The sequence below is a fragment of the Vidua macroura genome, chromosome 18 (genome assembly GCF_024509145.1).
Source record: "Vidua macroura isolate BioBank_ID:100142 chromosome 18, ASM2450914v1, whole genome shotgun sequence".
NCBI classification, from domain to species: Eukaryota; Metazoa; Chordata; class Aves; order Passeriformes; family Viduidae; genus Vidua; species Vidua macroura.
The window spans coordinates 7,646,943-7,660,076 of NC_071588.1; the positions used below are offsets into that span (position 1 = coordinate 7,646,943).

General features: G+C 37.3%; 1 protein-coding gene across 1 annotated transcript in view; it reads left to right on the plus strand.

Annotated features, from left to right (window-relative positions):
- The window catches only part of TXNRD2 (thioredoxin reductase 2), a 30,315-nt gene that overhangs the window by 4,542 nt on the left and 12,639 nt on the right, over positions 1 to 13,134 (plus strand). The window contains exons 7-12 of the mRNA XM_053994033.1: positions 357 to 419; positions 763 to 833; positions 4,255 to 4,274; positions 4,645 to 4,736; positions 6,051 to 6,225; positions 12,399 to 12,535. Coding sequence (XP_053850008.1) covers positions 357 to 419; positions 763 to 833; positions 4,255 to 4,274; positions 4,645 to 4,736; positions 6,051 to 6,225; positions 12,399 to 12,535 — 558 coding nt within the window. The remainder of the gene's footprint in view (positions 1 to 356; positions 420 to 762; positions 834 to 4,254; positions 4,275 to 4,644; positions 4,737 to 6,050; positions 6,226 to 12,398; positions 12,536 to 13,134) is intronic.

The window sequence follows — 13,134 nt, forward strand, 5'->3', positions numbered from 1 at the left end:
GCCTGAGACAGAATTTACTGCTGTGATCTCTGTGTGTTTTATCCTGACAAGAAATTGATTTAAATAGTGTCATTTGTGCGTACTGCTTCCAAGTAGTCATCAGAATCTTGCACAGTGTAAGAACAATTGCACCATTAATATTAAAACAAAACCTAGTAGATAATGGGTAGGAGAAATTCTGCATGTATTAGTTTATCTCCATCCTTTTTTTAATATATTGCTGATAATTATGTCACATAAATAGCAGATGGTAGTGTCAGTTTTTTTATTGATCACTCCTTTGTACATAGATGAAATCCAAAAACAGATAAAAGGATTGCAAATTATTGATTTTGATTTTTCATTTTTGTTTGCAGATCGTTGTTACTGCAGATAATATTGTCATTGCTACTGGAGGAAGACCAAAATACCCTACACATGTAAGTTACCCTTCCATCTGACAACTCCACTGCTTTGCTGAGATGCAGAACACAGTGAAAAAGGATAAAGAATATAAAAATAAAACAACATATGAGAGATTTTTGTACTTGTGTCACACAAAAAATTGTCTTTATATCAAGGATAGCTTTTTAGAAAAACATTTCCATAGACAACAATTTGCTCTGATTCACTATATTGGTGTTGCTTAGAGCTATAGGATAATTCAGGTTGGAAGTTGGCAGCCCCAGATATATTCCCCTTAGTCTGTACTTCAGCTATGAATTGCTATGAGCTTTTATTGCTGACAGGATTTGTGTTGTAGATTTACCTGTGTGATCATAGGTTGCAGGTGCACTGGAGTATGGAATCACAAGTGATGATCTCTTCTGGTTAAAGAAGTCTCCTGGAAAAACGTAAGTTACCTTGCCACAGCTGCAATAGATGCTGGCATTCCTACCTTTTCTATATGGCAAGGTGAAAAATGTTCAAAATTGCCTTTTGTACACCAGTTTTTCTTCTGTTTTCCTTCTGAAAATGTGCTTTGCAATGCAGCAATATCATATTACCAAACTTCATTAGTAACTGATAGATCTTCCCCTCTTAACTCTTATGAAATTCCCTTCTAAAATCAAATTAAATACACCTTTCACCGTGTTAGGTTTTGCTGTAGCGATTACACCCTAAGTCACAAGAGGGCAGCATGAACTCACCTGGGGACTGCTCAGTCCCTGTTCCTCGACTGGGGAGTAGCTCCAACATAATTTTGCGTTCTCCTAAGTTGTGACAGTTCTGATAACAAAAGAAAATATGAAGAGTCATTTGGGTTACTTTTGCTTTGGAAGCTATTGTTTAACTGAAATATTAAAACACTGGTTTTGATAGAAATACTAAAATGCCACAGTTGTTTTTTTACAGCATATAGCCCAGTAAGATTCCGAGTCAATGCTGCGCTACAGAGCAATTTCCTGATGAAGATAATTGTGATAGGAAATGCACATTTGCTAGCCTGAAAGTCAGATAATGCTATCATTTTGTCTTCTCTATTGAGCAATTTTAGAAAAAGCAAAAGAGACTTTGAGCTATAGTACTGGTGTTTGTACAAAAAACATAGTTGCCATTCATGGCAGTGACTTTCTGCTATAAAAAATGCCCTGTATTAAGCTAAACTTCAAATAGACAAAGAAGCTTCTTGGTACAGTTTTAGAAAGAATATAAATTTGTTGTTGTTTGTAGTGTATCAGTCACCTCTTGAATTTTGGAAGTACGATTTATGCAAGGAAATTGTTTTTAAGAAAAGCAATACCCACTCCACCCCCCAAAAAAACCCCAAAACCAAAATATAAGATTTATCCTTGTAAGATGTTTCAGTGAAAATGTGGCTCTTGTCCAGTTGCTGCTAATGCAAGTTGTAACAGTGTAATGTGGGAGTCTAGTGTTTATATGTTGCATTCCTGAGATTTAGTCAAAATAAGCCTGCAGGGGCTACAGTAGCATTTCTGTGCTTTATCAGGCTGTGCCTTAGCAAATGAAGGAGAGAGTTGTTAAAGGTTTGTTTCTGTCGGATTTGTTTCTGTTATAAATATTCCCAAGGTTCAGTTTAACACCTTTTGTTTTTAGTCTGAGCTGTGTTGTAGTTATTCTTTCTTTTCTCCCTCTCCAAATGTACATATCTCAGCTACAAATTACATGCCTGGAGGTTATAGAACTGTCAGTCCTGCAGTTATTCTTTTTTGGTTTTTTTTAAAGTAAACCATTAACCAACTTAAAAGTCCCATGGATATACAAACATGGGGAAGAAACTAACTCCTGAGATGAAGGGTTTTGGCAGAGTGACTTAGAAGAGATGCCTTGAAATGTGTTGAGAATGAGTAAGAAATTGAGCAGGTGTGAACAAGGTTAGGTTCTGCTTTCCTAACTTTTCTTTTAGGTACTGACAATGCCCAGGAACCTCCTGTTTTGTACAAGAAAGTGTGAATAATGTGAGACTGATGCTATGAATAAGTGCCAGCTGACACATATTTTTCATCTAATGAAAAAGAAGAGCAAACGTATGCCCCAATTATAGAAATTCTCATTCTTTTCCCTGTGACTCTCCAGTAGATATTTCTTTACGGGCAGTATATGGCTTTTTGCAGCACTTCCCAGGAGCTGCATGCTAATGAGGGTGTGATCATTCATTCACAGATGAATCAGATGCCCTAATGCTGGAAAAATTATTTCCCATTATGTTAAGCATAAACCTCAGACTAGCAGATTTTAATCGCTTTTACTCACCCTATTCTCTGTACACCTTCAGAACTTGTGTGTTTTTATTGTAAGATAGAGAGATGTTATCTCAAGTCTTTTGTAAGAAAACATGTGTTGTACTGACTGTGCAGTCCCTGGGGCTTACAGAGCTGCAGCCTCCATGTCTGCACTCCTCAGAAGTTTAAAAGCATTGCTGTTAGAACTGGGAGATGCTGCAGATTGGTTTAGGGTAAGGCATAGGCCACGAGCCCATTCAAAAACCTAACAAAATACTTTGTTGTCAGTGGAAATACTGTGTGGGATGTCATCTCCAAACTGTGAGATTTTAACAAGTCTCTATAAGACATAAACAGCAAAGGAGGGCAAGTGCAGCCTGTCCAGCAGCTGAGTGTTAATGGCTGCCTGGCTGGAGCTGCTTTTACCTGCAGAACAGGGACAGAGCATTCTGCCTTTTGTACCCAGCAAATGTAGGGAGCTGAGGATGTGGTCAGGAGAGAGAGGAACTGCTGCAGTGTAGGGATCAACTGGGGATAGAGATGGAAACTGCTGTGCTGGAGAGCTGATACACCTCATAAATTCCAAGTGTTGATGGATAATTTCAATTATATTCTTGATTGAAAGGGTGTGAAATATTGGGAGAGATGGTAGCTGGGGTTTTATTTAAGAACTAAAATGGATATATTTGGTAAATACCAGTCTAAGTATATCTATTAAACCCAGTTTCTATAATATTGTACACAAATGTTTGAAGATGGGAAGGGCAAATATTTGGCATTTGGAAAAATACAACAATTAAAAAGCAGATGGTTATAAATCAAAATTAAATTTAGCAATGAATAAAATCTTCATTGGGAACTGTAATCTACTTGATAGGAAGACATAATCTAATTGATAGACCATCCCCATGTGCTGAAAGATGAGCTGTGAGGGAAGAAGATTGGCCTGGTTGAATAGAGAGTTTTGGCTGGAACTCAGGGAAAAAAGGAGTGCTTATGCCCCTGGGAGAAGAGGGAGGACCACAAGGATGCCGTGCAGGAAGAAAAGTAGAGGGGCCAAAGCCCAATTAGAACTTAATCTGGCTACTGCTGTAAAAGGCAATAAAAATGTTTCTATAAATACAGTAGCAACAAAAGGAGGGCTCAGGAGAATCCCCATCCTTTATTGGATGTGAGGGGGGAGAAGCACAGTAATAAGGATAAGGAAAAGGCTGAGTTACTTAATGCCATCTTTGCCTCAGTCCTTAATAGAAAGAGCAGTTGTTCTGTGGGCACCCAACCCCTGAGCTGAAAGATGGGGACAGGGAACAGAATGAAACCCCCATAAATCATGAGGACTTGGTTAGAAACCAGCTACAGCACTTGGACATGCACAAGTCCAAGGGACCAGATGGGATCCACCCCAGGGTGCTGAGGGAGCTGATGGAAGAGCTGACTGAGCCACCCTCCATCATTTACCCGCAGTCCTGGCTAACTCAGGGGTCCTAGCTGACTGGAAGTTGGCAAATGTGACACCCACACCATTTTTTTTTTTTCTGTCTGTGCAAAAATGTGCACAAGCTCATTCCACTGTTTTCTTCTTCCGTAACAGGTTGGTTGTTGGAGCCAGCTGTATCCTTTGAAATGCCTGTGATGATCTATGATTATAACTAGCATAGCTGTCTTTCCTATGAAAGTTCAGTTTTCCAAATTCCTCTGCTCATGTCCTGTAGTTGAGTTGGTAAGAGAATGGTAATCGTTTTCTATGCAGTAGCATCATGGAAATTAAGATCAGCTGAGGATAAATTCTCAGGATCTTAAACTCAGTGTTAACTATGTTAACTATAAGACTTACAAGTTTTATTCTATGTACAAAAGCAAGCTAAAGATGTCTGTGTGAGGAGAACTTGGTATCTCCAAGTGAAAAGCCCGCTTGTATACTACTCGTAAATTGTGTTTATGGAAAAATTTGTTTACATTTGCTTAACTGGTGTGTCACCAGATGTTTCCCTTGAGTGTGCTGGCTTTCTAACAGGCATTGGATTGGACACTACAGTCATGATGAGAAGTGTCCCACTTCGTGGGTTTGATCAGGCAAGTACAGAATATCTTACGTCTCCTTATCTAGCAAATAAATTAAAAGATAGATTTTATTATTTTTATCTCCTAAAGGAAGAGTGTTGTTTGCATCTCCAAACATTTCCCATTTTCCAGTTTTTGAGGTGGGAGTATTGTTGCTTAAGTGGCAGTGACAAACACCACCCATGGTAGTGACACTAGTCACTATGGACACACATGGACAGCTCCTGGTTGTATGTCACCCTCTCCCAGCCTAGAGTGGCTTCCTTAAAACTAGCAGCTTGTATGCCTTAAAAGTGGTGGCATGAGTTTGTAAAACATTGTATAAGAATAATTCTTGGGATTTATACTCCTCATTGAAGAATCCCACCTGTAACAGCATGAGTTCTGAGCAAGCAGGGAATAGTGTGTGTGTAGCACTTGGTCAAACACTTACAGTAGGGCTTGCTCTGAGAACTTGATCCTCTGTAGGCAGGAAGAGCACAATGGCCATACCAAAGTTAATAAAGTATTAATGAAGATAAAATAATTATGTTCAGTCTGCAGCCACATTGAGTCTGTTGGAAACTGATTAATGAGCTCTCATGTTTCTGAAGAGACATAGCCCTGCTGTTGCCTTCATATTAGTTAATATCAACTTTGAAAATAAAGTTTTGAGAGAGTTTATGTGGAGTTGTTCTATGTGAGTGGTTTTGTAATAATATCCTTTAAGTAATAAACACACTCTGGCAAGGTGCAACCTGAGTTCCTGCAGTCAAGAGCACTGATGCCTTTGGATAAACCTGTTGATTCCACATTTTACTACTTCAGTGTGGTGTGGCATTATTTCAAACTGGCTCTTAGGACAAAAGTGTTGTTTGTTTGGTTTTTTTTCTATTAGAACTTTCCATCAAACCTTAGTGATTTGTAGTCATTGCAGAGAAATGTCAGGTGTTATGGCAAAAGGAAATATCGTTCTCCCATTGTTTTATGAAAGTATTTAATTTTCATCAAACTACTAGAAAATTATAATTATGGTAATGGTAAACTGACTATGCTCTAGATTGTGTAAACAACAAATGCTTTAAAAGCAACCATTTTATTAATATACTGCTATAATTTTTTGAAAATAATTTGAGTATTCAGGTATAGTGCCTCTTGGAATGGAGTTGCAGGTCATAGTGGCTCCCTAAATTATCATGTGTTGGCAGTGCATAGTAGCTAAGTGATAAAGAATGTTTGAAATGCACAAGGTATTTACTGGGGTTTCCTGAACCCAGCTGAAGGAGGGCTTTACATTAAAAAGGTCATGTATATAAGAAAAAACAAATTTGTTTCACTACTCAACAGCAAATGGCTTCTTTAGTAACTGAGCACATGGAATCTTATGGCACAAAATTTTTAAAGAGATGTTTCCCAACTAAAGTTGAAAAATTGGAGAGCGACAGATTGCAAGTCACTTGGAAAAATGCTGACCTGGACACAGAAGAAACCGATTCTTTCAACACCGTTATGTGGGCAGTAGGTAAATATGATTATCTTAACATTTCTTTGCAATGCTTTCCATTCTGAAAGTGAAGTCACTTCATCATGGGGTCAAACAGCCCCACCCCCCATTAAATGTTAAGTGACTTAAACATTGATAGTTGTTTAATTCTTTTCTTGCATGCCTGATTTGTTCATTTACAGTCTAAAAACACATTAGTTACAGTGAATGGAAGAAGTCTGTGGTAACTATTTTTGCATGAGCTGCAATAAATGGGAGACCATCTAATCTTTCTCACTTCTACTAGAGTAAGAACATGAATTCCAGCAAGCTCTGGTTGGCAGGTAGTGTTCTCTAAGTCTATACTCTTGATTGATTCATGAAGCTATTCACTGTAAGTGCATATTTATCCTGTTTAAGAGGCTACCATTTCTTCTATGTTTTTTTCTAAACTGTGCTGCTTAAGTTTGTTACTGCAGCCATCATCCAATTCAGAGAAAGAGAAGTAACTGTCTCTAAAAATCCAAGCTCTTGCAGGGAACCTTGAAACTGTATAGCTTTTCGAAATTTGGTTAGGGACTTTCACATATCTCAGACCCCTTGGAACTGACATACAACAACTAAGAGAAGATTGGTTTAAAAGAATGCTGTGATAAATGTCTATGAGCATAATCATCAGAAATGGGAATTGAATCTGGGGTTTTCCTCCTCTGAGACAAATGCTACTTCCGGCAAGGACTAACACACTAAATGATGTACAAGGTTCCAGCCCACAGGAATGAAAATACTCCTTCAGTGTTGCCTCCCTAAGCTGCTCATTTGTTGCTGTTACAAGTCTGTCCTCAGTTTCTATATTGGTTCAGATGGGCTGTAAGCCCACCAGAGTAGGAGACTTTTGCCTTTTGTGCTTATAAAGCTTTGTGACTATCTGGAATTCTAGGTCAATAATGCAGGGCTAAAGGTAGTAGTGGTATTTGGCAGGCAGATGATATCTGGCAAACAAAGTAAATAGGCTTAAATGTACTGCCCAAGAAATCTGTTTTGATGCAGACGAGTAATCAGTTTTACTAGGAGCTTTAGCAAACCCCTTGACTACTTTATATTCTTTTTATCTGGCATTTCTGTTTTAGAGTAGTGGGAATGCATTACTCTTTCATTTGTTTATAACATAAATTTAAATACTTGTGGTTGTACAATAGATCCATTACAGGATCAGAAACAGATCATTTATAGTATTTTGTATTTTGCCCAGTGGACTTAATCTACTGTCCAGTTGTTTTATTTCCCTGGTTAAGTCAGCTTTATATCTTCCTAATACCCCAAACAGAGAGCAGGTTGTGCATTGTGACAAATGTTTTCTTTTCCGTACTGTAACTACTACTCTCTTAGAAGTGCCTTGGGCTCTACAAATTGTGGAACAGCCTGTAATAATGGATTATTCTCATCAGAACCAATCAAACAGAGTAGTGCTTGCCAAGAGCAAAAAAAAGCTCATGCTATCTGGACACATAACAATCCTGAAAACTGTAGAGTAATATTCATGAGGTGAGATGAAAATGTTTCCAAAAAGTGGGTTTCTAAGTGCTGTATTTGATTTTTCTTAAGCTTTCTGGTAAAAAACTCAACCCATTCTGTGGTTCTATGAAAAGTACAGTGAGTTGGAGACACACATGTCAAATGTCAAGTCAATTTGTTTACTTTTGTCTAAGATGGAAAAAAGAGCTATTAAGTTGAAAAATAAGGGAAAAAATCTTGGTTTACTGTTAATTACAATGGAATAAGGTTGCATGATAGACTGTTGCAATTCAGTTGTAACATGAGTCTGCTCACAATTTCAATACCAAGGAGCTACATGTATTATAATTTTTGTCATAGATTTGAGTTAAAATCCATATTTAGAAACAGCAAAATGAATAGTGTGAGGATTTTGTGTTGACTTTTTTTAGTGTTCAAATTGGCATTCCACCCTTAAGGATTAAACACATTAACAGTTAAAGCTGGTTAATTGGTGTGCAGTCCATATGATTCATTGTTTTGCTCTGTATCAACATACCCACACCAGGTGTCTCAGATAATAGGCTGGGAAACTTAGTGGTGTTGAGGATTTCCTGCCTGCAGATGTGCCAGTTATAATACTGATTGAAGCAAGTCAGCTTGTAGAGTTGGTTAAAAAGCAGCTGCTATTGTTAACGAATTGTAGCCTAAATTATAGTACATATTTCCATAATTTTTGCCAGTGCATCATGGAATTTTAGTAGGGTTTTATTAATGATGTTTAAAATAGTTACTGATAGTGGACATAGTTTAATAAGCTACAGTACTATCTCTTAATATCAACCCTTTAAAAAGAAAATTAGGTTGTGTTTCTATGATGAGTTTTGTTCTGCTTTTGGAATGTGTGATTTTCTGCTTGTATGGATAAGCCAATAAAAGTAGGCACAATGCTCCCTTTGTTTTTCTAGCAGTTTTTTTTAACTATTCAAAATATTTGAGGAGAAAAAAAGAACTCTCATTTTGATACATTTTCATGTAATTTAAAAGTTTCAGTCCAAAGCTTTGTAGGTAACTCATGGGCCTATCCTCTCTTGCTGAGGGACTACATACTGTTATATTCCAGCTCAGTACAAGAGCCTGTTCTTGATGTTTATTTGATTTTTCCAGTTCAGCTCTGTATGTCCTCCTGTCTTACTAGTGCTGTCTTTGGCTTCTAGAGAATTCTCCTGAAATTATAAGATTTTGAGGTTTTGAATTTTTGTTTAATGTAGAACCAATAAACTTTTACTACTCTATAGTATTCTCCCTGCCCCTAAGGACATACAAAAAATGTTTGTTAGATGCCTAGTTTATCTGAGTTCCAAAGCAATGGTAAATGTGTGCGTGTTCAGAGTAAACATGGGATCTTCATCCAAAGGAAAGAGTAGAGATTGACACCTTTGTAAGCAGACACAACTGCTGAGCTGCAGGACACAGTTGCAGGAGATCAGGCTTTGTAGGGAGGGTTCATTTCAGCTGTTGAAGGGCTGAAACCTGTGGCAGGAGTGCAGCAGTTGCAAACAGCTAATATACAAAAGGAATTGGTAAGTAATATTTCCGTGTGAGTTTGCAATACATGACAAAATATCACTGCTGTAACTGAAATTTGATAATTCACAATATCCTTAGAAAAGATAACAAAGTCAGTCCATCTCCAGTGGGCTCCTACTGTGCAGAGGAGCAGCACTGAATGGATGATTAAACTAAGCAGGTATTTGTGAAATAGCCTGGAATTAGTTTGTCAGAGAATGTGAGGTAGTGTGGTAGTAAACTGTGACAGAAAGAGCAATGACCAGCAGCAGATTTTAAGTTTAGCTTTTGGTTTAGGACAGCTTCATAAAAAGAGTTTTTTCCCTCATGAGGGCAGTGGAACAACCATTCTCAAGTTCCAATACATTTATAAACTTAGAGGATCCTGACTAATTCTTTAAAATAATATCATCTTTGCTGTATACAAGAATTACAGCTCTAGGCCATTGTAAAGCTGAACAGGTATCAGGTGTTGCACTTCATATGCTATCAAGCACATTGTCCTTTGGGTCACACTGGACATTAGGCAGATTTATTTTGTTGTGCAGTAAAATAGGATCTTTGCTGTTCAGTATCAACAAAGAGTTAAGTATGTAACATTTTTCGTTGTAGTGTTCTTCAAGGCTAACAACCAAACCAGTTTGGGTTAACAAGGCAAAAAGAAATTTTGTTAGGAGATTTTCTGTGGAAATTCCCATAAGGTAAAATATTGCTGTGATATCCTGTGAGCACATCTCTGCCAGCCCCTGTAGAAAAGGGAATGGGCTTTAGATTTGTCTTGGCAAACATAATCTTGCCATCGAGTTTTTAATCTTTGAACTCTTCAGTGAAAAATAAAGCCTCTTGTTGATGTCAAAGAACTCCTGTTCTTTGGCAGTTTCAGGACATCTTCAAACTTAAAGCACATGTGCTGATTTTAGGCAAAAGGTGGGTTTGTGTGCCTGGTAGGATTTGGGATCTTAGAAATAAGCTGTGAAGTCATACTTTCTTGAAGTTGAAAATGTGAAAAATCAGGAGTTATGGGTATAAAATGAAACTCCTACTGAGAAATGGTGAGAACTGATTTAATAATAGTAAGTGAATGTTGGGAAACATCAGAAGTCCCTGAATTTGGCACTACAACCTACCAAGACATATTGTATAATCATGAGCCCAAGCTACTGAATTTGAGACGAAGCAAGATCAGTAAGTATAATTCTTGTTTATGGGGGTGAACCTGCATGGGGCTAAAGGCCAATAACGCTTCAGTTCAGTGTTTAAAATTTTTGGTTTTGCCTTCAAAAATAATAGGCAGTAAAATTGAGAGAGAAACTTCACTATGAGAAGCAGCACATTTCTTTGTAACTCTTAGCTATTAATACCGAGCTGTGCATATGTTAAAATTGGCTGCATTGGAAAGTTTGTTATCCTGCAGGTTTGATAAATTCAATTGTTGTTATCACAGGTCTTTAAATGACTCTATTGACGGGTTTTCTTTTTTTCCTCTTTCAGTGCCTGCCGTTGCGTGCTAAGTTTTCTCTTGGCTCTGCCTGGCAGGAAAAAGAGGAAACTAGAAAACCCCATTAGTTGTCCATTTGCAGAATACCCAGGCTTTACTCTCAATACCCAAAGAAATACAACGGTAGGAAGTTGTTTCACATCCGAGCCAAGATAAGGTCCTGGAGGTTTATTATTTTTGTTGCCTGATAGCATCAGGACTGGGGAGCAAGGGGCAGAGAAGGAACAGCAGATCAACATCCCATGGGGACAAGAGAAGGGAAGACAGACAGATAGCCAAGTGCCGACAGCTTCAGTCAGTGCTCCCAGAGGAAGTGTTGGTTTCACCAGATGAAATTAATACACAGCAGTCTTTACAGAGGCATTCAGATGTGACATTGTTTGAGGAGCCTGGCTATATGGAAGATGTATAAAGCACTGAATCATATGTTTACATATAATTAGGTCTGTATTGACAAGCCAGGTTTTCCTTTTGTTTAATAATTTCCTACATTAACATCAAAGAGCTTGTTTCTATAATGAAAACACATTTCCTTTTTTGTTTTGCTTTGCTATATCTCTGTATTAAATTCAATGCAAATCATGACTGACTCAAAGGAGACTTGTATGTGTAGATATATCCATATTCATTTAAAGCCTCTAAATGAGACAAAATGTTTAAAAATTTCCTTAATTTGGATAGATGCAGGTATTTTTTTTTTTCTGTGTGATCCTGTGTAGCCTTCAATATTTTGTGACTAACACATAATTTCACTGTGCTTATTAACTTTCAAACAAGTTGGATAGGATTTAAGATTCCAATTTTTGGGTCAGGAATTGCTTCCTTAGACGCTCTATAGAAAGCTCAGTATAATGCTGTTAAGATTTCACTGATCTAAGGGGTAACTATGCAGAAAACACTACAAAAAATATTTTTTTAAATATGAGATAATTTGATATCATTGGAATAGGAAGCTGTAATAAAATCTGGGCTTGGTTGGATTTGCCTCATTTGTTTTTAAATACATTTAAAATGTTTCTAAACTCTACAGAAATAGCTCAAATACAGTTTGAGATAACTAAATCAGCATTTAGGACTTGAGAGCAAAGTTCATAAAATTTTTCATCTAAGCTGAGTGTACTAAAAGTGTTTTAAGATAAGTGTATTCAGATTACAAGAAACAAGGACTTCAGGAATTTTTAACGTTGAACAGCATTATTAATAATTTTTATTCAAAAATTATACACAACACACTGTTGGCATTGAGCGCCATTCAGTTAATGTTTATTGGAAATTTTCAGTGTAGAAGTTGCATAGTTTTTATATGTATATTTGTGCTACATTAGGAAACTGAATTTAGAATGTTCAATAAATATGAAATCATGTGGTTTTTGCACTTTTTCCAGTGGGTGTTGTCTTCCATATTTAAAAAGGATAACCCTCTGATGTCTGAGCAAAGGCAATAGTGATCGAGCTCCTCTCCCACAGAATGTCATATCCATGCTTTCCACCCCTGCAGCTTTCTCAGTAATACTAAATTTTCTCATATTTCTGCTTGGACTATCAAATAGAACAAAGTTCTTGGAGACACATAGTGGAGGATGCCATCTTTTTAGATTAACACTGCTGAAGTTTTCCAACAGCTTTTACTTTAATTTTTTTTTTCCTTAAGGCCGAGCTCCTGACACCAAAAATCTCAATTTGGAGACAGTTGGAGTGAAAACTAACTCTGAAACTGGAAAGATTATTGTTGATGCCAGTGAAGCTACTTCTGTTCCTCACATTTATGCAGTTGGAGACATAACAGAGGTACTGAGTCTATATAAACTATTTTACAATAACAGGAAGCCAACTTTGTTCCTGACTAATAACTAGTCCCCAGATGTAGTCATGCTCTAGTGTATATCTTAGTGTTTTGCACTTTTTCACTTGGCAGGGCTGGAGTGTTTATGCCAGCCACCTGGGTCAGTAATTTCCTTCACAGGGATCTTGTGAAGTATCTCAGCATGAGAGATTATTGCTGATGTTTATCAGGGAATGCATCATTGGTCAGAGGCTAATAATGATGTCTTTATCACTCCTATTATCTTTCTAATAATGTTTGTATCACTTTTGACATATGACTTCATACTGCCTGTGAATGCCGAGTGAAAGCAATTCTTACCTTCTGTAGCTGAGTACATTTACTGGGAATGGCCATGACAAGTTCTGTGACTGCATTTGGGGTATTTTGGGTGTTAATTGAGACTAATCACAAAACAGCTTATCGGCTCCCTGATGCAAAATGCTCCTGACAAAAGTACTTTCGTCTAGAATAAGAAAAAGTAATTGCTGAAAATACTAAATGCATGTGACTTTTCTTCATGATTTGTGAGTGATTATGCTAAATAAACATAAGGGGTGTGGCT